Raw genomic sequence first — 26,909 nt, forward strand, 5'->3', positions numbered from 1 at the left:
TCAATAAATGAGACGTGAGCCTCCCTCCCTGGGGCCCACCTGAACACAGTCTCTGCTGCCTTCACAGACACCAGCTCCCTCCGCAGTTTACAGACAGGCATGGGAGAGCTCCATGGGGAAACCAGGTTCTGGCATGGAAAGGACTACTGCAATTTTGTCTTCAAAGACTGGGTTCAACTTGATAAACCTTTTGCTGGTGAGTACCATGGTCGTGGGTGGCTGCTTGTGTTTTGTCTTTTACTTGTCAGCATCTCAGCAAGTATGCATGTACAGGATATAATGTCCTTTATTCTGCTTTGTTTTGTTTTGAATATTTGGTAAAACTTTGGAGACTATGATCCAGTCATATACACAAGGACATTTCCTTGTAAGTATAATAAGAAAAGAGCATGAAACATAGCTTACTGTTTGAAACCTCCAGGTTCCATCAAGGCATATTTGGGGGGTAATAATCTGTAATTCTGCAAGAGGTGACTTCCTTTGTTCTCCTTTTCTGCTTATCATCTTCACCTTCCAGCATTAAAATGACCCATTTTCAGATTATCACTGTGCTTATGTGTCTAAGAGAAGAGAAAGACAGAACTGTATATACAGCCTGAGGTTATTTCAACAGGATTTAGAAGAAAAATGTAATATTAAGTACACAGCCTTAGATAATTTACACCAATTCACATCTTGCCTTGACTAGTGATTATGTTGTACTAAGTGAAATGGAAACCTGTTGGGGGAGGAACTTGGGGGACCGTGCTCCTCAATGTAATAGATAGCTATGTTTTTCTTGGCTATAAAGGTATTGTTCCACCCAAGCCAAGTAATATACGCATAGTGAACATTACCATGTTTCCTTTTACATATCATGGTTGGGGTGAGTGCTGGAATCAGATGGCTGTGTCTGTGGCACAGAAGTTAGTGATGATCCTTGCCCGGGGCACCTGGGCAGATTTCATTGACAGGCACTCCACTCCCCGGATGCCATGGCATGACATTGCCTCTGCAGTTCACGGGAAGGCAGCTCGTGACGTAGCACGTCACTTCATCCAGCGCTGGAACTTCACGAAGGTACGTGGATGGTTTTATCATGATTCAGTCCATGTGAAGAGAAATAGCCTGGAAGAGGAGGAGCCCAGAGGGTTGGCAAGAAGGGGCCGTGGTGGCCCGTCTGCTCTTCAGTGCCTGGTTGCCAGAGCGCCGGGGTCTGTGGGCAAAAGAAAAAGAAAATGTCCCTAAACTTTCACACCACAGGCAATTTGAAGCACGGAGAGATAGATGCTACTTTCAGGGCCTATTGTGATCTTTTTAACATTTTGGATGCTCAGTGTTGATTAAGCATCTGGTTTGGACTGATGGCCACCTAGAAGGCTGTTGTAGGGGGCAAGGGCCTTGTTGGGAGGAAAGAGCTCGAGCTTTCAAGTCCCTCTCGTCCTGGCATTGTACTGGGTTCATACTGGTCCAGGCTTCTGGAAGGAGATTCTGAGCAAAGGGAAGCAGTGTGAGAAGATAGAGCCATTTTCCTTTTGTCCAGACTGTGACGTCTTTACTACGCCTTCATTACACAGAGGAAGAACTTAAGTACCTACCATCCTGGTGTCATTAAGCTTCCGTTTTATTTACTATGAATTATGACAAGGCATTAGCATCCTTGATAATTTGGGACAAAATTATTTTATCAACAGCTTAGAGTCTCCCCTTAGTTTTCATTAACGTGAACTTTCGTTTGCATAAACTTGATAACCTCTTAGAAATAATGGAAATATTTTTAACCAAAATTAAGGGAGCATGAATGAATAAATGAAGAGACATTACTTTTAACCTGCTAGTATCTGTGATTGGTTTGGGGATTTCTGTTGCTTGTATACTCCATCCCTGGCAGGATAAATTGGTAAGCCCCAAAAACTTTTTAAAAATTATACAACCTTTATCTCAGAAAATCTTTTTTGGGTACTTACGTTAAAAAGTAATTCAACAGGGTAATTTATTTGGACATTGCTTCTAATAATTCTGATAAAATGGGAAATAACTGAAATGCACATTAATAAGAATTTATGACATATGGTTCTTCTATATAATTTTCTTGTGAAATTATTAAAATATAATATACAGTTATACATTGCTGTGACAGGATAGTAAGAAATCAGTTTACAAAAAAAATACAATTTTTGGAATTATATACCTCTATAACTCTAGATTACACTTAGGCTTTCTTTAAAAATATAAAACAGTACATGCCTTACTCCAAAAGGTAAAGGAGGAAGGGAAAAAGGAGTTCTCTGCCACTGGAAAATGGAAAGAGCACAAAAATAAATCATCTATTGCCTCTTCAACTAGAAACATTCACTGTTAACATTTTTCTTTTTCAAATGAATCTTAATTTCTTTTATAATCACAAAAGTAGGGAGGAATGGAGCTATTTTCTCATCTGGATCTTTTTTTTTTTTTTTTAATCTGTTTTTCTTCATTTTAGATAATGAAATCAAAGTATCGGTCCCTTTCGTATCCTTTTCTGCTTCCAAAATCTCAAACAACAGCCCATGAGCTGAAATATCAAGTGCCTGGGTCGGTCCATGCCAATGTACAGGTAAGTCTGGCTTTTCTTTTACACCAAATGCTCCTGGGTAGACTTACTCTTATTAGATCAAGTGCCTAGTACATTGGCTTCATATTTTTCAGTGAGTGCCACTCCAAAACATATCTGAATAGGTCTTGTAAAACTTAGTATTATATTTCCTGTTTAAAAATCTATTCCATTTATCCTCTTTTTAGAGCTCTTTTATAAATATGATCAATGCACATTTTTCCTTCCTCAGCACATGTTACATCTGTCACTCGTCTTTTATTCTATACTGTAGCGTGTTCATCATTATCTTTACATGTCCATCTTATTTCATCTGTATTATCAGTTTCTTTAGTGACACACTCATGTCCTTTATGCCTCTGTTCCTCCCACTGTAGCTGTCTTAGAGTCTTACACATGGTAGGTGATTGATAATTTTCTCAGCTGATATAAAACAATCATTAGGAAGCATGTCCCTTATGAGAGTGTCTCACAGAAAGCATATTCATTCTTTTTTTTTATTATTTTTTTAATGTTTATTTAATTTTGAGAGGAAGAGAGAGCATGAGCTGGGGAGGGGCAGAGAGAGAAGGAGACCCAGAATCTGAGGCAGGCTCCAGGCTCTGAGTTGTCCGCACAGAGCCCGATGCAGGGCTTGAACCCGCGAACCGTGAGATCATGACCCGAGCTGAAGTCAGATGCTTAATTGACTGAGCCACCCAGGTGCCCCAAAAGCATGTGCATTCTTAATCTATATAATCTTTCATACATAAACTGTAAAAACATCAAATGCTCAAAAAAATTTATATTTCTGTCTTTTTGCTTCTTCTTTTTTTTAATATGTTTGATATTATCACTGGTGGGTTGCAAAATGACTTAAAAGGGTTAATCAATCTGGAATAACTCACCTACTTTTACAAAATATGTTTAAAAGTTTCTTTGTCCTCCATTTATAACATTTGCTATAAAGGGCCTGGTTTTGGTTCCCTCAAAAATGTTTTAAGTTTACATGTAAATGAAGAAATCTTTATGTCACAAGGATTCTAATAAATGTGTTCATAATTGGAAAATGAGGAAATAAATAGCCGTAGAAAAGGCCAGTCAAGGAAAGGCTTGTCCTGTAATTCCTCCTGAAGTGACTCTAGCAACCTGACATGCAGTAAACCTGGGACTGATACCAGTTAAGCACCAGGAATGTGGCTGACACTTCATATCTAAGAAGCTAATTATAGGTCAGTCTAATTTTAGTTCCCTAATTAACCAAAAGCCTTTTAGAGGCGTTTTTAATAGAACATGGAATTTGCTTATTGGAGTCGCATAATTTTACTATATCCCATCTAGCCATCTCAAATTACAAATTGGAAAATTAAGACCCAGTGGGGCTAGGGGACTTGTCTAGGGTCACCAGCAAGTTGGTCGCCAGTAGAGTCGGAGCTTGAAATCCTGTTATGGTCCATTGTTACCCCAGCTCAAGTAAATGAGATCATCAGGGGCAGAGCTCGGATGGGCCACCTTTGGCATTGCTTTTTGTTCAAGGTCATCACTATCAGCATCAAAAGTATTGTTTAAGTAAAGATCCAACAGTCTGCTCCTGGCATCGCTAATGTGGATTTATAGAATCTGGACATGGACTCTAGTGAATATGATTATATATATGAATGAAACGCCTAAATTAGTTACTTTGTACTATATACAAGTAGAGGTATTTGTATTTAAGAAGTGAAAAGACTTTCAGGCCATAGATCAAATAATAGAACCATCAAAAAGATAAGCCACTTGAGAGAATATTTAGTTATCCCAGGCTATAGGAGACAACTAATTTAAGCTTAGAGGCACAGATATATATATATGCATTCATATGTAAGTTAATGAATATTTTATGAACCTGTTTAATTTTATTCTACTTGGAGGGAAGAATTACCCATGCTATAAGATAAAATAGGAGCCTTCATGTTAAGAAAATAAGATAATTTAATTTAAGATTTGAGACGGCATTAAAATTCACTCAGTGATCAACTTATCAAAGTCAGCAGATGCTAATTAAGCATCTGTTAAAAAGGAATTTCTGGGAATTGTACATTTTTGTGATCAGCAAAGGAAGTTTTATCTAATGTTGCATGTACCTACATCTTTTACTATCCCTCGTTAAAGCCCTGTTTTACATATTCTCATCTGGTCCCCCCAGCAAGGTAGATAGTTACTCTGCATGGTCTAGTCTATAAAATGTCTCCCTTAAGTCACTTCTCTGCATCACTGGATATGGTGTTAGAGATGGGGCTGGATCCGTGATATCTCCTGATACGCTTGTATGTTCATCCTCAATCTGCTCTGGTTGGCCTGGACTCAGAAACCTGTAAAGCCAATTGATTTGAAAGGAAGTCCACCAAGACTTACTCATTAATTCATTTATTCAGGCAACATATGTTTATTAAGTGCCATCTGTTTGCACAGTGAAGTCATCAGTGCATACTGGAGTGCTGAGGAAGACAAAAGTTCTCTGCCTCTGGAAACATAGTTAGCTGAGGGAGAGAAAGCTGCCACGTGGAAATATTCAGTTAACAATGCTAGGTGTGGCCTAGGACTAAATGCCGGCCTGAGAGTTCGGCAGTAAGAGTGAGAGAACCACGTGGGTGTCTCCTGTAAGGGATAAGCCTGCCTGCTCATCCATGGGGGAACTGACTGCTGCAGGCCATTTGCTCTTGAAGACGGAGTAGATAAAGTTGAGGTGGCATCAGGCCAGATTAGGGATGCCCTGGACTACTGACTTGGTTAATTTGGACCCGATCCTGGAGGCATAAATGAACTTTGGAACTTATTTTTCATCCAGGGAGAAGCACGATACAGGAATGCTTTATGAAAATTAACTTAGATCAGAATCTTACAAACCCAGTTTTACTCGTGAAATGCGAATAGCTCTTCCACAAAAAAAAGATTCCATGGACAGATAAGTTTTTGCAGATTTTTCAAACCCAGGATTTCTTAGTGCCTTTGTTATGCTAATATGCAGCATGGAATCACTAGGAATGAATGTGCTGTGAGAAAATTCCCAAGCTAAATTGCCAGAGGATCTCTCTCATTTTGTCACATGTCTATTTCCATCTCTGAACAAACACACTTTGGGACCTAAAGTTTTTACATGGGAAGAACTTAGATTAGAAAGAGAGCAGAAGCAAGGAGACCAGGAAGGAGGCTGTGACTTTCATTCTAGCATCTACAAAGTTTGCATTTATAAATTCGTGTTCCTTTTCTTAAAGAGGACTCCCCCCACAATTTCAAGTGTTAGAACTCACAAAACCTGGGTCTCTACTGGCTGCCAAGAGTTGTTTTTCAGACCTGCCAAAATAAGTTCAATTGTGAAAACAGTGGGCACAGCCAGACAGTGCAACTTTTTGAAGTCAGGAAAGTCTGAGATGACCAGAAACCAAAAAAAAGAAAAGAAGTGACCCTGCTCCGTTTCTCCTTTCCCGTAAAGTTCTGACTACGGTGTTGTTTCACTTCACATTTACTGTCTCTAAACGTTATTCATCTTGTCTAGACATTATTGTTTTCAAGTCATGAGTGTATGGAGCTTAGAGGCCAAAAGCAATAATCTGGCTGAATCCCTGGTTTTCCAGAGAACCCAGGAGGGAGCCAGGAGATAGGACCTGGTTATGAAGTAGGCAACTTGATTTTTTTTTTTTAATTGAAAAAAAAAATTTAATGTTTATTTATTTTTGATAGAAAGAGAGAGAGGGACACAGCAGGAGCGGGGGAGGGGCAGAGAGAGGGGGAGGGGCAGAGAGAGAGGGAGACACAGAATCCAAAGCAGGCTCCAGGTTCTGAGCTGTCCACACAGAGCCCGACGTGGGGCTCGAACCCATGAACTGTGAGATCATGACCTGAGCCAAAGTCAGATGCTTAACTGACTGAACCACCCAGGCACCCCAGCAACTTGATTTTTAAAGGGTTTATTGTCCTATTTCTAGACCCTCCACTCTCTCAGCTATTGTGTGGCAGTAGCCATATAACTTACATACTCTTGGTTGAGAAATTTAACACTGTTTAATAAAGTTCTTTCTTAGGGCTATTCTTTTTAAACTTTTTTTTTTTAATTTTTTTAATGTTTATTTATTTTTGAGACAGAGACAGAGCATGAACGAGGGAGGGTCAGAGAGAGAGGGAGACACAGAATCTGAAGCAGGCTCCAGGCTCTGAGCTATCAGCACAGAGCCCGACGCGGGGCTCAAACTCATGGACTGTGAGATCATGACCTGAGCTGAAGTCAGTCGCTTTACCGACTGAGCCACCCAGGCGCCCCTAAACTTTTTATTTAATGTTTGTTTCTGAGAGAGAGGGAGAGAAGAGACTGAGCATGAGCAGGGGAGGGGCAGAGAGAGAGGGAGATAGGGAATCTGAAGCACGCTCCAGGCCCTGAGCTGTCAGCACAGAGCCTGATGTGGGGCTCAAACTCGTGAGCTGCGAGAGCATGACCTGAGCCAAAGTTGGATGCTTAACTGACTGAGCCATAGGGCTATTCTTTTTAACAAATTTTAATATGATTTCTAACATAGTTTATTGTTCATAATATAATTTAGAGACCACAAGGTTAATTAACTCAAAGGGAGCAAGGGGCTGGAGCAAGGGGAAGAGGTAGAATCTAGAGTCAGACTGTGCGCAAAGCCTAGATTTGCTACATGCTAGCTGTGCAACCTTGGGAAAATACTTCACATCTCTGCTTGCATTTTCTTCATCAATAAAACAGAGACAATAATAGTATCTGCTTCATAGGGTTGTGATGATGGCTAAATAGGCAAACCCATGCAAACTACTTAGAGGAAGTGCACTCATTGTGGATTATATCGATACTACCTTCAGTGTTCAAGCTTTCCCTAGTGTTTTCAAGACTTTGGAACAAAGAAGTTGACATTTTTCTGGATGGGTCGCTAGGCTACTTCTGGATACAAAGTCTTTATACCATATATTTATTGAAGGGGAGAGAAGCATTTGACATAATAAAGTAGATAAATAATAGGGGCAATTTGTGTTTTTTATTGGAAAAAGGGAACCCGATTATTTAATTTTTTTGACACACAACCATTGGGTTCAACCATCCTTGGTGATTGATTCCACACTACCCCTGACACATAGCCGTTACAGAAGGCTTGCCACAGCCTGCCCGGGAGACTGGAGCCAGGCCTGCCCCCACCAACACAGATTTCTGCTACTGAAAAAAAAGAAAGGAGAGGCGAGGGGAGGTGAGGGGAGGGGAGGGAAGGGAAGGAAGAAAGGAATTCATGCTGACTTCAGCAATTTCCACCAGCACTTTTAGAATAATCTTGGGTATTTCCCCTCAGAGCTGGGCATTCTCAGAAGCCTGCCAAGAACATTGAGAGAAGACAAAGCAGGAGAAAGACATGGGGCAGAGATTTGGAGGAAAGACAGTTCTGAAACTGCTTATGCATAGACTGTATAAAAGAACTTGTTTTCCCCCTAAAAAGAACAAACTAGATTCCTGAATGCTATCACTGCCACTTCAGGTAAATGACCTAGACAGAAGACATTCAACATGTCTATTAAGGTAAAAGAAAAAGCCTGATGCCAAATTGGCATCAATATGGAATCAATGTAGGGAACAATCTTTTTTTATTAAATTGGGCAGCTTCGTGCAGAAAAGCTATCCCTTAGACAGTCATTGTTGGGAAGTCCTGCCAAATTGAGGGAAATAATTCCACTGGAGTTAGGTCTTTGATCTCTTTGTCTGTTAAAAAATACATTAAACAGAAAAGAAACTAAACAGGCAAGTGTGAATGACATCCAAATTATATTGCTGGAAACATGTGTTTCTGCACTTGGGGAGAATGGCCAAATGACTCTCCAAAGGCTGTCAATGTAGGAATCAATGTAGATTTCAAAGGACCACAAGATGTTTTGTATTGTGAAAAAATAAAGTAGGTAGGTGAGGATAAAAAGAAAGCCACTTAACTTACTTCTAAGGCAGTTTCCTAACATGGAAGCTGTTTTCCATTTATGGACTGGGTCTTCATGCAGTAGCATTTCTGTACTTGCTACTTGGCTGGAGAAGCCCCGTGAGAGGGGAATGTTTACTCCCTGTCCAGTACTGCATTGAGCTTTTTGAGGATTATCTCCTTCAATACCGGAAGGAAGAACCTGATAGTATGAGGCAAATTCTTGAACTAATTCCTATTTCTTGGTGCTCCTGGCCTGCTGTGCCCTCAGTATAGACTGGCAGAGTGAGGGCCAACAGTCTGAGTGCCTCCCTGGTCTCCTGGCCCAGGCCACCAGTGCCTCTGCTTGAGACACATATGAAAAGTGCTCTGGTCCTAGCAGTCTCTGGTCCATGATTGACTTGGGAGTTTAGGGAAATAAAAAGAAATTAAGATATGTGCTGAATTTATAGGGAAGCAAAGCATAATAGTAAGAGAAAAGCAACTTGGGACAAATACTAAGGAAGTTTTGAAAGTTTTCCTTCAAGAGGAGACTTCTGTATAGTCAGCTTAGGCCCACTGTATATAAGGGGATCAGGGCTTGTGGATAAAGAGAAGGTTATCTATCTGTCTGTCTGTCTGTCTGTCTTTACAAAGTGATTCCACCATTCTGTACATTACTCAGTACTCACCGTGATAACTATGGTCACCATCTATCGCTGAACAACATTATTACAGTATCATTGACCATATGTGACTTATTTATTTTATAATTAGAAGTTTGACCTCTTAATCCCCTTCACCTATTTCACCTGAGAAGACTATCTTTAAAGCTAAAAAAATAGGACATGGTACAATGGAAAATAACTGGGTCTAGTTACGGTTTTGAGGCTAAAACATAAAATTAGAAATATGCTCTTTTTATATACTTTAAAATTGTGTATTAAAACTTGAGGTTTCAAAAGTGAGGGTTAGATTTGATTCTCAGTATGTACTTGGGGTGGGGAGTAAGATGAGGCCCATTTCTGCATGTGTGAGCAAGGGTTTGAGGCTTGTCTCCGTTACATTGGTTTAAGACAAAAATGCAGGCCAAGTTGGTCAGATCAGTTAAGAAAAAGGGGAAGAGTAAATCTTAAATTTAACACAGAAGGGTCAGTCACAATGTGTTTGACCTATGTGGCTGTTTATAAGCTTTCTAGACCATCAAGCGTTTCAAGCGGCCAAGCTGATTTATAGATTACCTCAGGGTCCCTGGTTCAGGGGTAGAGGCAGGACCAAAGGGAAATCTGTGTTTTTAGTTTTTTTGTGGTGATAGATTTTAACTAATTAGGATAATAGTAAATGAATATTAATCCCAAGTTATTTTTTCTCTGTATCACTTGAAAGATATGTTCAAGTTTAATACAAAATGATGACTTGTTAAAGTTAGATGAGTTTTCAGGGTGAGAAAACAATGCAGGTTTGGACTCCGACAATCGAATTGGTAATACAGAACCCCCCTGTATAGGGGGGCAGCCTCCACATGCTGAGGTTTAATAGGCATTAGGGGGCTCCCCTCCACCTTGCTTATGCTGTCCTTCACGTTCTTCTTTTGGCTTACAAACATACTTATTTTCGGGGCGCCTGGGTGGCTCAGTCGGTTGAGCGTCGAACTTTGGCTCAGGTCATGATCTCATAATTTGTGAGTTCGAGCCCCGTGTTGGGCTTTCTGCTGTCAGTGTGGACCTGCCTTGGATCCTCTGTCCCCCTTCCTCTCTTGGCACCCCCTCTCAAAAAGAAATGAACATTACAAAAAACAAATATGTTGATTTTAAACATTTAAAGGCCTCCATGAACGGAAACATTTACCATTACTTTCACAGGAAAGATGGTAAACACATGACCTGCATACATTGCCTTCGTGGCAGCCACTGGCCATCAACCTTAGCTTCCCTCCCCAGTGTGTCTGGTTCCAAGGGAGACTCTTTTCAGCATAATTGTCCAGGAAGCCACTTTAATTAGACTTGAACCCTATTTGGCACTCCCAATTTATATCTTATGTTAATGGTTTGTTAAATCTTTGAATCAGGGCAAATTTTGAGAGTGAGAAAGGAAAGAAAAGTATAAGGTTTCAGGATTTGAGGGGAAGACTGAGAAGTTACCACCAAGGATGGTATATAAATTTTGCCTGGAAGTTTTTAGAGGTAGAAATCCCATACATCAAATAAATACTATGTGCCACATACCTACTTCTTTTTGTGTTTGTTATGCCATTTATTTTTTTACCCAGTAGCTGTGGGTGTGGGGATGGGAGGAAGGGAGGGAGGGAGAGAGACAGAGACAGAGAGACAGAGAGATATCTCATATCTCAGTTTTACAGTGGAGGAAACTGAGTCTCCCTGATATTAAAATGACTTGTTCAAGGGGAAAAAGCTAGTAAGGGCAGAGGTGTAACACAGATCTCCAGATTTCCTATCTGTCCAGTATACTCTGCAATTTCATATATTGTTCCCAGAGTTATATAGAATCAAATCATTATGTGTAGCATAAGAATCTTGTCAAGGTAGCCTGCATTTTCAGGGCTATGCCCCTTAGCAACAAAATTCAACATAAGTTTGAGTGGACTCACAATGGAAACTTCTATTTGTTCAACACTGTGTTATTTATACTGAGGGACAATAATGCAGTTCCTTAGAGATTATGAATCAAGGTATTTTCCCCGTGTGGATCATATTTATTTAAATTTTCCTTAGGAGTTTTTTGTTTTTTTTTGTTTTTTTTTTGGTTTTTTTTTGTTTTTTTTTTTTTAAAGAGAGAAAGAGAGAGAGCAAGTGGGCAGGGGAGAGAGACAGGGAGAGAGAGAGAATTCCAAGCCAGGTTCCACTGCCAGTGCAGAGCCTTTGCAGGGCTTGAACTCACGAACCATGAGATCATGACCTGAGCTGAAATCAAGAGTGGGACGCTTCACCGACTGAGCCACCCAGGTGTCCCCATTATGAGTTTTCTTTTGAGATATTTGCCTGTTGCTGTTCACAATTAAATTTTCCAACTGTATGTATTCATCTGATAAAATTAAGTACATGTTTCGAGGAAAACTATTTTGTAATAAATACCTCATAGTAAATAAAGGAATAACATTTTGAGGATAACATAATCGATGATGTTAGTAAGTACTAGTTTGAATTTAGTGTTATAGAGGCAATTTTTAAAGCTATTGATTAGATCAAGAATTTTACCAACTTTTATATATAACAGACATAAAACCAATTATGTACTAGATTGCTTTATACATTCCTAATAATGTGGAGCCATTCTTTTATTTTCAATTTCAGTTGACCTCATGAGAGACAGTTTCAATATTCATTTCAAATCAGGAGGAGGAAATAGTGATTCTTCTGCAATGTCATGCTACTGCTCAAGGAAGTAGTAATAAGTATCTATTTACTGGGCACCTACTGTATGCTTAACATAATATTTATTGAGCACCTACTGTATGCTCAACATAATATTTATTGAGCACCTACTGTATGCCTAACATTGTACTGCAGTCATAGTTAGAATGCTGGAAAAGTGACCAACAGTGGTTCTTAGTGCTGCAGGTTTGCATGTCCTCCAGACCACCCTCCTGTGCACAGCCCCAGTGTACTGTCCAGCGTCTCTGACATGATCTGCCAGAGCTCAAATGCATCCTCTAACATTCTAATTAATAATAGCAATACCACATGCTAGGTAACAGGCCTCCTGCACACTTCTCAGAGATTCATTTCATCCTCTCCACAACCCTATAAAATAGATATTCAACTTAATAAAACAGAAATATGAGGCACCAGGAGGTTGAGAAACTTGACCAGGATCAAAGCTACAAAGTGGTTGGGCTAAGCTTTGAACTAGCTGATCCCACTAGGTATCAGCGTACTTAACACATACTCAGGCACCTGAGCTGGAAGCTCTTGATGTAATCCAGGTGAGAGCAAGTGAGTGTCTGAATAGAGGGAGGCAGTAGGACTGAGAAAGATGAACAATGAAGAAGCACACCAAGAATCAGACAGCCGATTAAAGCCGCAGTCAAGATTATATTTCTAAATGAATCTATTGGCATTTTAAAAGGTATTAATCTGAGCACTATTTGGGGAAAAAGGAATCAGCACATTATCATGTCAGATCTAGGGTGACTATATCACATGACTCAAACCAGGACGCTTTGGAGAGTAACGGTGGTACTATTAATAAATAGTAATTGTGGAACCATCACGGAAAAAGAATACCAATGGTCACCCTACTCATAGCCCCCAAAAGAGCTACTTTTGAAAGACTCTTGGTAGAAACCACACTTTGTGGTTTGCAGTGTTGACAAAATAATTCTGGGTGGAGGAGGATATTTTCAGGATTTGATTTCTAGCTGGGCTCCTTCCTTATGGATTATGTCCAAGGACCAGTTTCCCATCCATCTACTCTACTTGGCCCACACATGACACCCACGCCACTCACACACAATCATTCGGTTGTGTAGAAGAAAAAGGATTGATTTCATTGTATTAACACATCTGGTGTCATCTCAATTGTTTACTCATTTCTGATTGCTGCCTTACAGTTGCTCCGCTCTGCTGCTGATTGGTCGGCTGGTATAAAGTACCATGAAGAGTCCATCCATACTGCTTATATCCATGTGATAGAGAACAGCAAGCACTATATCTACATAGAGGTAAGTCCTGCTCATGTAAACTAGTAGGACAACCTGCCTTCCCATAAATAGCTCACAGACACCGCAGGGTCCCCAAACTCAGGATCTGCTACATTAATCAGCCTATGTTGAGATATGAATTCAGGTAACCTGAATTTTTACCTCCCCAGCATACCTGACATTCACTTTGTGTTTTCATTAACTCAGGACTCTAATAGGAGTCCCCCAAGTCCCCCAAAATGTATCAACTCACTATGATATTATTAGCCAGAAATACCATAACATGGATGAGTACATTTTTTACTTGTCTTGAGTTGGAGCGTCCAAGTGTAAGGCGTGTGCTGCTTCAGGAGAGCACATACAAGGGTAATTTGGAAAAATGGAGACCACTGGATGCCTCTGGTTTGGCGATATTGGAATAGGGAGAGTGTAAGGAAAGGAACATAGAAAAGGAAGATGTGAGAATATTGAAGGCATGTACCACTTTCTTCAGTCCTCTATGAACCATTTAAAAATTTTGTCAGATGCCAGAGTTTGTGTTCAGAGAATAGGAGAAAATCTAGAGACACTGGGTTTAGATTGGGAACCTTAACTCAACTTCAAAGTAGATATAAAGCTAGCTCAGAGCATGTAGAAAATCCTGAAGAAAAAAAGTCACGATAATGTAAAAGTAAGTCAGAGCACATCTTTTGTCTTTATTTTAGTCTTGTCTTTCCCATTGAACTTTTTTTTTCTTTTGTAATATGTGGAGGGAGATGAGTTTCCTGGAGAAAATCATCCTAACCCTATATTCCTTCCCATTGAGTCTGGGCCTCTGCCTTCCATGCAGTGACTACTCACTAAGGGTGAGTAGGAGAGAATTAGACCTCTATTTATTTCATAGTCCTGGAGAAAGAGAAGTTGATTACAAATATTAGCAGGCCAAATGCAATACAGTGTTCTGGATGGGACTATGCAACAAAAAAAGGACTCTGAATATCAAAGTCTGGAGCTTTGTATTAATACTAATACAATTAGTATTATTAATTTCAACAATTATACCATAACAATATAAGATATTAATGGCTGCCTCATCCATTACCCAGAATCCTTTTGCTTTATCTCTTTTTAGTAGCATTAAGTCAGCCTTTCTTATTAATGCTACCACAGTCTTAAATGAGGTCAGTAATGCCATGTGGATGCACATGGCTGTGGACACAAACCTTGTAATGAACACCTCTAGCAGAGGTAAGTGGTTGGCATTTACCCTGCTCTCCCCAAAAAGGAAGAACAGGCCATGGCATGTGGCCATGTTTACAGCTGAGGAATGCTGAGCCTCTCTGTAATATGAATTCAGAAAAACAAACATGGTTTGGTTGCCGCTGAAATTTTTATTTGATGCCTTAAGGGGAAACGGATTCTCAAATGAATTCCCGCACAATGTCTTCTGGTAAGTTTGTCTTATGGAGGCAGTTTACAGACTTCTGTACTTAAGTATAAAAACACGTAAACTAGTAAAAGTGATGATGTTGCAAAGGGATGATAACCATAGCTTCAGTCATTGCTTATATGTCTCTTTAAGATGATTAGCAAAGATTACTTTGTGATGATTAGACTTATAAATCACAAATATATTACAACAGTGTATATAAATATGTAGTGGTGATAATATTTGTACCTAATTACTAACATCCCCTTTATGCAGCAACTAAATCTTTTATACCAATATGATGATAATGTCTTGCCCTAGTTTTTTAGTAAAAATTTTAAAGAATATTTTATAGGTAAATGAATAGTATAGATTACTTAACCAAAAAGGAAAAATATTTTTTCCGTTTTATTGGTTTATTTATATATATGAAACGTACTTGTGAAAGAGATTTGAAGCTACTTAAAATAGATGTTCGGAAATAATAAGAGAGCCAAACAAATGAGACAAGGCAAGAGAAGATACTAGGAGATAATAGAGGATGGATGGAGAAAATTAGACCAGGATTCTGCCGTCTACCCTGCTAGAAAGGTAAACTTAGCACGAAACAGAATGCTTACCAATATAGGATTTTAAATCGTGAGCATTTGCACAATACATATATCTGTAAACCTAATATCCCTATTGATTAAATTTGGAATGTTCCTCCCTTTCTCAAAATGTAAGTGACAAAGAATTCACATGATGAAATACTAGTGCAGTCTCCCATTTGACTAAGGTATTAGATGTGGTGTTACATAGACGTGCATGAGACCCAGAGTTGAGAAGAGGCTTCTCTTATTCTTGGCGTCATTTACTTTTCTAAATGATTTTAGTAATAAGAACATGTCTGCTATGTGAAAAAATTTTTTGTAATATCAATGTAGTGTTCGTAATATAGCACACTGTCCATATATATATATATATATATATATATTTATTTATTTATTTTATTATTATTTTTTTTTTACTAAGATAAGAATGACTTATAGGATCACTCTATTTCTCGTAGAACCAGTTTTTCATAAGTTGTGCTGATGACAAAGTTGTGTTCAACAAGATAGGTGATGCCATTGCTCAGAGGATCCTGAAAGCTCACAGGTAACATTTTGGCATTTTGGGAAAAGTGGTTACTGCAAATGATTCTTGCATTTACTACTAAAATGACTTTTGAAAGCCCATTTTAAAATACTGTCTTTTCCTAGCAGGCATAAATTGGGGTCAGCTAGCAGTAGGTTATTGGTTCCTTCAGTCTGATTTCAGTGGCTGAGAATTTTGAGTCCATTTTTGAAGGAATCTGAATTCTTCCAGGGCACAGTCATTTTTTCCTGGCCAGTCTCTTTCCCACGCCGTTAGACTTGTGATTTGATTTATTTAATGGCAGACAGTTACTGTGTTCACTTAAAAATCAAAGCAAAATAGTCATCATATTTTTCCATGAGTTATATTTAAATTCTGGCTACCCTCTGTCCTATTTCTTCAGCTCATGGGATTATTTTTAAAATAGCAGTGTTTTAAGGTATGACCACACAATCCACCCACTTAAAGTGTACAATTCAGTGATTTTTAGTATACTTTTAGTATACTTAGTTTTAGAACATTTCATCACCCCAGAAAGAAACCCTTTATTTATTAGCAGTCGCTACCTAATTCCCCTTATCTTATCCCCTTGCAACCACTGAACTATTTTCTTTCCCTATAGATTTGCCTGGTCTGGGCATTTCATATTAAATGGAATCATACAGTATATGGTCTTTGTGACTGACTTCTTTCACTTAGTTTAATGTTTCCAAGACTCATCTATGTTATAGAATGTTATCAGTATTTCATTTATATTTATTGCCAGGTAATATTCCATTTTCTGGATATACCACATTCTATTTATCCATTTGGGATGTTTCCACTGTTTGGCAATTGTGATTAATGCCGCTATAAACATCGTGTATTAGTTTTTATGCAGATATATCTTTATTATTCTAGGGGTAGAATTGCAGGGTTATATGGAAATTCTATGCTGAACATTTTGAGAAACTGCCAGAATATTTTCAAAAACAGCTACACCATTTTATGTTTCCATAGTGTATGAGGGCTCCAATGTCTGTATCACTGCCAGTAATTACTATCCTCTCTGTTTTTTATTATAACCATCTTAATAGGTGTGAAATGATATCTCATTGTGGGTTTGGTTTGAATTTACCTAATGACTAATGAATGATGTTGAGTATTTTTGTTTGTTTGTTGGCCATTCCGTGTATTATCTCTGGATAAATAGATATTCAGATTTCTTGGCCATTTTTTAATTAGGTTGTCTTTTTATTGTTGAGTTGTGAGAGTTCTCTTATGTATTCTAGATACAAGTGTCCTATCAGATTTATGATTTGCAAGTATTTTCTCCTATTCAGGCTGTTTTCTTTTCTACTTTCTTCATACTACCTTTTTTTTTTTTTTCATACTACCTTTTGAAACACAAGTTTTTCATTTTGATAAAGTCTAGTCGATCTGTTTTTTCTTTTGTCACTTCTGCTTTGGTGCCAGGGCTACAAAATCACTGCCTAATCCAAGACCATGAAGACTTAACACCTCTCTTCTTCTGAGGATTTTGTAATTTTAGCCCTTACACTTAGGTCTTTGATTCATTTTGAGTTACTTTTCATACATGATGTGAGGTAGGGGTCCAACTTCGTTCTTTTGCACAGGAATATTCACTTGTTCCAGGGCCGTTTGTTGAAAAGACTGTTCTTTCCCCACTGAATTGTCTTGGCTCCCAGACTGCTTCTTTTTACGGCTGATTTTAATTCTGTGTAGAAGCAGCAAAATACACAGACAAACAATACCATTACATTTTATTATTTCAACTCATTAAACACAGGCAGTAGAGAATGGTAAGTACATACACATTTGGGAATTCAAACATTTTTGTACTTTGAGCATAACATGGTACTTTAATATCCTCTTTTTAAACATAGTATGTGGGGGTTTTTAGATCTAAGAACATTTGATAACCGTAACTACCAGTATTTTATATGATTTATGGTTTATATTTATACTGTTACTGAATCTTCACAAATACTCTTCAAAGTAGATCATATAGTCTTGTTGTTGTTATTGTTGTTGCCGTCCCCATTTGTAGAGTTAAAAACTAAGATTCAAGAGGTGATGTGGCTGGACTAAGCCACTAACAACAATAGGCAAACATGGCTTTAAGCTCAAGTCTTTGGACTGCCAAGCCAGTGCCTTCTCCCATACCACGTAACTTCAGTTCATTGCCAGATAGATTTGAGACCCCTAAAGGGTTGCCACCTAAGTGGGTTGGGCCTTTATGTCCCCTCTTCCCATTAAACCAGTCATCAGGTACAGGCCCACTCGAGGAACATGACCTTGGGTGAGGCAGGTCCCTTTGACCAAGGAGTGCAAATCCCGGAGAAGGACTTCACTGTGAGTGAGTAGTCAGCAGCCAGCACTCTCCATGATAAGGGAGTGCTGTCTTGAGCCCATGATGAGGGCATTTAGGCAGCACACCACAGTACCCACCACATCCTGCAAGGTATACCGTAGATCTCGCCATTTACTACACGTCAAAATCACCATTTGACTTTTACAAAAATCTAGGGAGCTGGACTCCATCCAGAGTTGCTGGGTCAGAATTTCCTGGAGTGGGGCCCAGGCACTTGTATTTCATAATGGTCCACAGGTAACTCCAGGGCAAAGTCAAGACGGCTCAGTACTCACCTAGAACAGCACGTATAGCCAGCATAAACATTGATGATCTGTGCTTTTACAGGTGACTTCTATCTTTTGCCTTCTCATATACTTTTTTTTTTTTAAGAAAGTTACCATGGCATCTGTTTCTGAGATAACTTAAAATCGGCTTGTTTACAGTTAAACGTAACCGCATACACCAAGATTTCTTGCATCATGCCAGTCTCTCAATTCTGTGGGTCAATTTATGTCTAATTTACAAAATTAAATTATTCTGTTAACTCTTGCATTTCATTGATGCAGGAGTATCCGCTTTATCTATAAAGCGCATTTGACAAAAGAGAAAAATATTTTTTTTCATGAAATTGATATAAGTCGCAGAAATCCATTAAGTTGACAAATGAGCTCACTGGGCCGAGCAGTGAGTGGTGAATATTGTAATGGTGATCAGTTAATAAGGAGACTGGGCTGAATCTCAGCTTCACTCATCTGAGTTATTAGTTCCCTACAGTACATGTGTTAATAAGTACCTACAAGATTTGTTTTCAAAGGCTTTGGGAGCCTGAAAGAACATTTTTCTTTACCATATTAATTTGTCTTTAAAAATCTGGACTTCTTCTAAAATCAGAGTATTTCAGGACTGTAAAGAACTTGCAGTTATTTTCTGATTGACTATTTCCCAGTGATCCTATGAGCTGCTTCTGAAAGGAATGGGGATCTGTAGTGAGAGAGCATTGTAGGGTAGCATCTGCTGCAGATTGTATCTCACACTTGGAAGTTCACAGAGCACGTTAAAGATGCAATTTCAAGCCTACTCTGTAGAAAACGAGCAGTGAGTCCGTTGAATTGCATATTAACTGTGTGTTATTTAGCTCTGATGTCTCAGTGGTCTCTCTTTCTTTGACAGTCACATTTTAAAGGGTATGGATGTTGCACATAAAATTTTTCGTGGCTATCCATATGTATCCTGGAAATATATTTTACGTTTCCCCCCTTCTCTGTATCTCCACATTATTGTTCATCTCCTGTGTTCATTGTAGCTATAGAATATATTTTCATTTAATAATTTCAAGTCTGTGACCTTGTATTCTTAGGAAAGGGAGGGGTGGGATTAAAAGGCTCATCTTGCAGCCTGCCTGCAATGGGGCTCCCTGCTTTCACTGAGGGCCATGGTGTACCATGCCCAAGTTCACCCCCTTTCTTCCTTCATTGACTTCTCTGTGCTCCACTCTTCTGAGACTCCGAACTACCCTGCCAAGGTCACATGCCTAGCAACAAGTATAATTTTGGCTGTTGGAAAAAGAATAGAATAAAGCACAAAGCAGATGGAGGGAAATGACAGCATTCAGCCAGGCCTGACCAAGGAACAGAGGCTCTCTTCCAGGTCCCTCCCACCCTGGAAAGATCAGAGTCTTTGAATTGCCAACTCCCTCAACTGAGCTGAGACTTTATTTTTCTGCCAGTGCTGGACTCCAGGGAACACAAATTCCCTGTTGTGAGTTCTCTGCTTTCCTCACTTCCTCCTGGTTCCTTCTCAACAGCCATAATTCTTTGCAGAAATAGGTTTTTACAAAGCTTTCACGCTCTGATCCATGACCTAGAGCCTCAGAACATTGCTCATTCCATGGTGAACTGAGAGTAGCTATGGGAATCTCTGCAGAAATCAAAAGATCTGCTCTAATTAGTAAAACTGTCTTGGCTCCCAACCCGCTGGAAGCCCGTCTTTAACAACTCAAATCTGACTGGAGGTCAGGGAGAAGAAATCATTATCCGTTGTCTAAAGTCAACGGGTTTATGCCATATTTGAAGAAGCCAAGAGAAAGAGCTGGAACTGACTGATCCAGGTAGAAATTTTACGTGCCCTGAATGAATTGTTTCTGAGGATGAAACCGTTTTGCTTACGGAAACTTGACATGCATAATCCTGCTGCCTTGACAAACAGGAAGCGAGCGAGTGCATTTTGCACGGTTATCAACAGAGTTGATACATACAGTGAAGACAGGCAATGGATTTAACGCCTCAGCATTTTCATATTAAACTGCAGTGAGAGATACAATCTTACACTACATTGAAAAATACCCAATTTTGAAAACTGTTCAAATTCTTCATGCTTCCTCTAACTGTAGAGTAGTGCCAGATAGTGCTTACAGTTTGCCCATGAGTGAGTGGTATGGAAAATGTTCCTCTGGGGAATCTGAAATTATTTGGGGACCAGATGTCTTGGGACTTGGCTTCTTTTCAACTCTGTTGTCTCCAGGTATGTGACCTTTTGAGCATGTCCATTTACCTTTCGGACGCTCTGTTCTTTTCACTAACAAAGAAAACAATACCTGTTCTGCCCAGCTTTGAAAACCATAGCACATCAATTTGTGGAAGAAACTCTTACATTATTTCCAGGAAATTCATCTTCTGGAAATATGCTAGCTCACCGTACAGTTGAACAAGGATCTAGAAGCGCTATATTCAAATCGGCTGTTTCAGAAATACTATTTATGGTAGAAACAGAAATGTTTTAATTAAAGAGATGTTTAAAGTGACTTATTTTAAATTGTTAGATAGCAACTGCTGGACAGGTAAGCTTTACTTTGGTTTTCTACCTCTGGTGCTTCATTATTGACGCAATAAACTTCCTCCCCCAGATATAAAATAAGGCACTCAGTAGCATAACATGAATTCAGTTCTGCTTTGTTTTAATTTTAGGTACTATTTCTTTATTACTCTTTGAAGGCGTGCAGGCTTTCTCATTGAAATCAGTGGTTGTAGATTGAATTAACGATGTTACCCGGTAATTCTTGAGTCTCTCTACATCGGAGGTACTTTACATGCATTGCTTCATTTAATTCACACACCTACCTTATGAAGTGGATGTGTAAGCTTTCCCATTCTACAGATGAGGCAGTGGAGCCCAGTGAAGTGAGGTAACCCGCGTGAATCCGTCACACAGCTGTCGAGCGGAACAGAGACTGAGACCGTGTCTCTAGGAACTTTACCTTGTACTCTCCACCACTCAGCTACAAAGCTTCCCTCATTTCAAGGGAAGTAGAAATGTTCGAGTACTAAGCCTCCCATAAATCTATGAGAGAAACTTTATTTTAAAAATAAAGAAATCAGATGAACGTTTAATTTTTTTTTTTACGTAATTGCATGATAGATGAAAAGTTATCTGGCTTAAAGAAAAGTCTGCCTCCTACAATTACCATGTCCTATAATTTGTGTACCATGCTGGGTATGTTTCAGAAGCACTGTCTTAAAGAAATTTAAACTGTGGTTCTAATAAAAAGAACACAAACCATGTAGAATAAGTATGCTGATGGCTGGTTTCACATTTTTTTTTTCTTGTAGGCTAACCTCCAAGCTTTGTAAAATACCTGGAGGAGAGGTTACACTGGGGCAGAGATGACAGTAAATCATGGCAGGAGAACATTTGATTTAGATTATTTAACTGCTTTTATTTGATTCCAAGAATTATATAAATGGCAATCTCAGAAGATAGAGAGATGTAAAGATTAGCACAGGGCAGAGGCCAGCAATCATTTTGTAGGATCTTATTTGGGGGCAACTGAAGGACCTGCCTGACAAAGCTTATCAAGTTGAGAGTGAAGTCTTAGTCAGACGTGCTGGGCTAACCTTCAACGTCCTTACAGTTAAAAGCTTTTGTTTCCAAAAGATAAGCAATGAAAATAATATGTGTGTGTGTGCACAATATGTATTATGCCATAATCTGTAAAGTTGAACACGTAATATGCAAAGTCACTGCTAAATAGGGCCAGCATTTCTAGTGGACCAGCAGCGATTTTAGCCAGCTCCCTCATTTACAGATAAGAAAACTAAAGCCCGGAAAGGGCTACTGCGCTTTATAAGATTTGCCAAACACACAATAAAATGGTTTATGTCCCAAACCACAGAGAAGGCTACGGATCCAGTTGTCACATAACCAATGCCACTACGGTATAATGTTCTCTCCACAAAAATACTACGCCCCGAGCACAGTCCTTAGTTCTGGCAGCATTCACTGCTGCAAAATCTACAATGATAGGATTTATACCAGCTGTTGAAGTTTATAGCAATGAAATATGATCTATAAATTCCAAATTCTCAAAAAGCAAAGCATCTCATCACTGGAGAAGCATGACGAGCTCCTTAGGGGCCTTCTTACAGATCCTGATACCCCGCTCCAGGCAACCCCACTTCTGCCGATGGCCCTCTGTGGTGAGGAGGGAAGTGGGGATGCAGGAGGGAGGGGGTTTTTCCTGAGAAGAACAAGGAGGGAAATGTAGAGGAGCGCCATGACCATATACATGGTGAATTAGCACTCTGATTTTAAAGGTGCAGGCAACATTACAGCAATCACAAAAATGGAAAATATTAAAGGTCTCACACTCTCACCACCCTAAAAATTCACTTTTTACCTATTTCCTTTTTGTCCATATTAACATACGTATATTTTCTGTTGAGTTGTGATTTATTTCCTTTTTCTGTAGCTCACCTGGATTTTGGTTTCAAATCCCATTTCCACACGATAGAACTAAATTTAGTTTAGTCACATCCTGATAAATGTGGACAAATTCAGTGATTCCTTGCTACTTCTGCTCCATACACCATCAGTCAGGTGTTTCCTGGCCTCTCCTCCCCTCTCTGCCCCGACACACCCCACCCTTGGTATGGATGGTAAGGGGTCCTAGATCTTTGGGAAGAGGCTTCCAGCCCTCAGTGTTGATGTGCCTTGGGCCCATTCTGGAGCCTGCTGACCGTGACATAGGGGCCTCCACCTTCTCCTTTCAGATCTGCCTTTCCTCTGCTCCTCTGTTGCTGCCACATCATGTGGGCTGGTGGACCTTTCTCTGGGGTTCTCTGAGAAGCAAGATTATATTTCACACTCAGATCCTCATGGCTCCCCTATCCTGCTGACAGGTGATGAGGTCTATCCAGTTCTCCCTGGAATTCTGCTTAAGGGTGAAGGGCAGGATACCATCACTCTTATTTCTGTATACTCTTGGCTGAGCTCAAAGGATCTCTACCTGGTCAATAGAAGTCGATATCTTGTGTCCTGTTTCCTTTGTGAGAGTGCCATCCTGGGGGCAGTACCTGCTTCATATCTGTAGTCACAGGGTGGGGGAAAGGTAATGCATTTAAGGGACAAGTTATTTCCTATTTCATGGTATCAGCCTGCACATCTGTAATTGTCTTGTAATTGTAACTTTGCATTCGGGCCATTTTAACACAGTACTGAAGTATTTTGCTATTAAGTCATGATGGTGGTCATTTTTAGTGGTTGCAAAATGTTCACTCTTTGAGTGGCTATAACATAATTTAGTTAACCACCCCCCATTATTGGACATTGATTTCCAATTTTCAGATATACATAGCACTGCTATAAGAGTTTGTGAGTTTTGAAAGAAAACTTATTTTAACCAAAAGCCCAAGAATACAATTTTATAAAATTGTTCTGAACTGCAGTGGATGAAATGATTGCTTCATACATGATGGCTGGGAGCCCACTAGCTCTTACCTTGTTTTTAAGATCATAAGTAATTCTGCCCATTAGGGGCTCAGGTTCTTGCCCTAACCTGATGCCTATCCTTTGCACCACCCCAACTTTATGAGGATGCAGTGTTTCCCTGGCAGCTGAGAACTATTGCCTTCTGGGGATTGGATCCAGGAAGGAGAGTGGACATAATATCGAGTAGAATTTTCTCTTCATTGGCTTAAACTTAGCCACGATTTTATGGTTTGAAATTCAAGAGCCCCTTTTTTCTACAACAGTGAAAATCTAAGTCATTTCTCCTAACTTGCTGAACACAGTTTAAACATTTCATCATTCAGGAAATTGAAGAACTACTGCATTGGAAAAAGGCAAAGACCCAGATAGGGAGCTAACAGAGTCCTAAGAACAAGAAAATGTGTACCTTCTGATTCTCACAAACTAAATTGGCAAGAATATTTTATCTGAAGATAAAGAGTTTTATAGGACATTTCTCAGTATCCTACTGAAATCTCTAATTGATATGGGTATGATATGAGATCTCCATTTTGAGGTCTTCTCTGCCCTTAATAAAACACAATGATAAAAGGGAACCATGTTTACAAACAGAGTCACAAACCCATGATGTTCAAGACCAGCAATCCCACTCCTAAGTGATATGTTTCACAAATGTGAAAAATGATTTATGGGGGTCAGAAGACATAGCAAAATAGATACTTTGAAATAATAAAAAAAAATTGGAAACAATTTAAATGCCCACCAATAGAGAGCTGCTTTAAATATTATGGAAAAGATGTACGGGGAATACTGTATCACTATAATTAAAAAACGGACAAATCTCTATGTACAGATATATAAATAAAAATAACATTCAGAAAAGTGTTTATAGTAGTCTAGCATTTGAATAGAAGAAAAATACATATACTTGCTTATAAATTCATAGACTATTTCTGAAAGAACATGGAAGGTAGTAGGAGTTGCCCTCAGGGAGGAGAAACAGCACCTGGGGACAATGGAGAGAAAGAGAATTTTTTTTCCATCATATAATCTTCTACCTCTTCTATTTTGTACTATGAGCATGTGTTACCCAGTGGAAATATCATTTATTTGATGATTCCTCAAAAAGTTAAGCATAAAATAACCACATGACTGGGCAATGCCATTCCTGGGGATATTTCAGAAGAACTGAAAACAGGGACTGAGATCTATATACCTGTGTTCACTGCAACATGATTCACAATAGCCTAAAGGTGGAAACAACCCCGGTGCCCATCAACAGATGCCTGGATAAACAAAATGTGCATTGCATATCCAATGCAAGATTATTCAGCCACAAGAAGGAAGGAAATTCTGACAATCTTGAGGACCTTATGCTAAGTGAAATAACTCATACATGAAAGGACAAATATTGTATGATTCCCCCTAGAGGAAACATCTAGAATGGCAAATTCATAGAGACAGAAAGTAGATTGGAGGTTATCAGGGGTTTTCAGGGAGGGAAAATGTGGGAGTTATTGCTTAACAATCACAGTTTCTGTTTAGAGTCATGACAAAGTTTTAGAAATAGAATCGTGATGGTTGCACAACATGTGACAATCATTACTATCACTGTATGGTATACTTAAAAATGGTTAAAATGGCTAATTTTGTGTTATATATATTTAGCATGATAAAAATTCAAATAACATGTAATTTAAAGAGAAACTTACTGTGAGTTTCGCAGCTTGATCTCTTCTGTACCCGAGGCTTCCCAGAAACAAACATTCTTCCAACCTGACCCTAGTCTCCCAAAGCATAGAGTACTGAGTGCATAACATGTGCAGGGATCCTCTGTGGGGCACTGCCCCAAATAGAAAGATATGTGGACGTACATCCTGTGTTTCAAAAGAGCTTATCACATAGCCTAGGCAGCAGATCCCTGTGTCACTATCGTGTAAAGCAAAAAGGCTGAATAGACAAAAGCTGAATAGACATCTGTGCCGTGTGCCTTGGGAGTCCAGAGGCAGGAGCAAACCAGCTTTGACTGGAAGATTCAGGATGACTTGACCAAGGAAAGTGCCTTTTAGCTGCCTTGGAGGGAGAAGTGGGATTCTGTGGGCAGAAAGGGTATTCCTGACTCAGAAAACGGATGAGCCAACCTTCCTTAGTAGGGAGGTGCACCTCTGAGCAAAGGGCAGTGGTCTGGCACTGGACAATGGGTCTGTGAGGATCCAATGGAAGGCGATTCTGGAAAGGCAGTTGAGGCCAGATAGTGTCAGTTTTTAACTGTCTGGTTTAACTCATTTGGACTTTTAAAAGCTGGTGATGGGGGAAATGGCTTAGGTATGTTTTCTGTTGTTTCCCACTATCTCATTTACCATTTAAGGCTGTGAGCCTCTTACCCTTATCAGGCAGAGAGCTTGAGGAGTTTACATTCTTTAAAATTCATTTTTTCCAACTCAAACTATGTTTGCCATCTAGTGATTAATCCGTGCCATTGCAACAACCTACTTGTGATGCCTTGGTCCTCAGTGCTGCGGTTAAGCTCAGGGGCCCACAGACTCCATTGTGTTGGCTATCACTTCTGCCCTGAACTTCACCTTCCACGGGCATACAATACATACATTGGTGTTTGGAGACATTGTAATGACATCCGACCCCTCAAAGAGTAGTAGTAATACTCACATGAAAGAAAAATGTAGTTGTTTTGAAGAAAATGAACCTTGGAAATTAAGTATTAAGAGAAGTTTAAATAGCAGCACCTTTGTGTGAATATGGATGTCTCAAATCTATGGACAAGATTTTTCGACCACAACAGATACCACAATCATTTCCAGCTTCCACTTCTTCCTCTGTATCCCATAAATGGAGGCAAGGACTTTAACGGCTTTGCCTCCAAATAGTGATACCTGTTTGAACATGATTCTCCAAATTTTGTACTTTCTGAATGGAGTCTAAGTAGCCCCACTTCCTTCTTTTATTTGTTACATTATGGAGTAGCAAAGGCTACTGAAAGACTATTCTTTCAAAGGCTGGCCTCAAATCAGTTGGAACAGTCGGCCAAGAAATGATGCGTTATATATGCAGAGGATTTAAAATCATCAGTCACTCAGGATTCTTGAAGGGCGCAGGATAACATTTTGCAGCAGAGCCAGTTTTCAGAGCTG

At 39.4% G+C, this 26,909-nt stretch overlaps 1 protein-coding gene across 6 annotated transcripts in view; it reads left to right on the forward strand.

Moving 5' to 3' along the window:
- Window positions 1–26,909, forward strand: part of PLD1 (phospholipase D1) — a 204,390-nt gene that overhangs the window by 134,389 nt on the left and 43,092 nt on the right. For all 6 annotated transcript variants that reach the window (XM_019463174.2, XM_019463175.2, XM_019463171.2 and 3 more), the window contains 5 exons: window positions 68–196; window positions 941–1,059; window positions 2,462–2,575; window positions 13,046–13,156; window positions 15,595–15,683. In XM_019463174.2, the coding sequence (XP_019318719.2) occupies window positions 68–196; window positions 941–1,059; window positions 2,462–2,575; window positions 13,046–13,156; window positions 15,595–15,683 (562 nt within the window). The remainder of the gene's footprint in view (window positions 1–67; window positions 197–940; window positions 1,060–2,461; window positions 2,576–13,045; window positions 13,157–15,594; window positions 15,684–26,909) is intronic.

Source organism: Panthera pardus, unplaced genomic scaffold (genome assembly GCF_024362965.1).
Source record: "Panthera pardus isolate Hobbes unplaced genomic scaffold, ASM2436296v1 HiC_scaffold_16, whole genome shotgun sequence".
In the NCBI taxonomy this organism is placed as follows: Eukaryota; Metazoa; Chordata; class Mammalia; order Carnivora; family Felidae; genus Panthera; species Panthera pardus.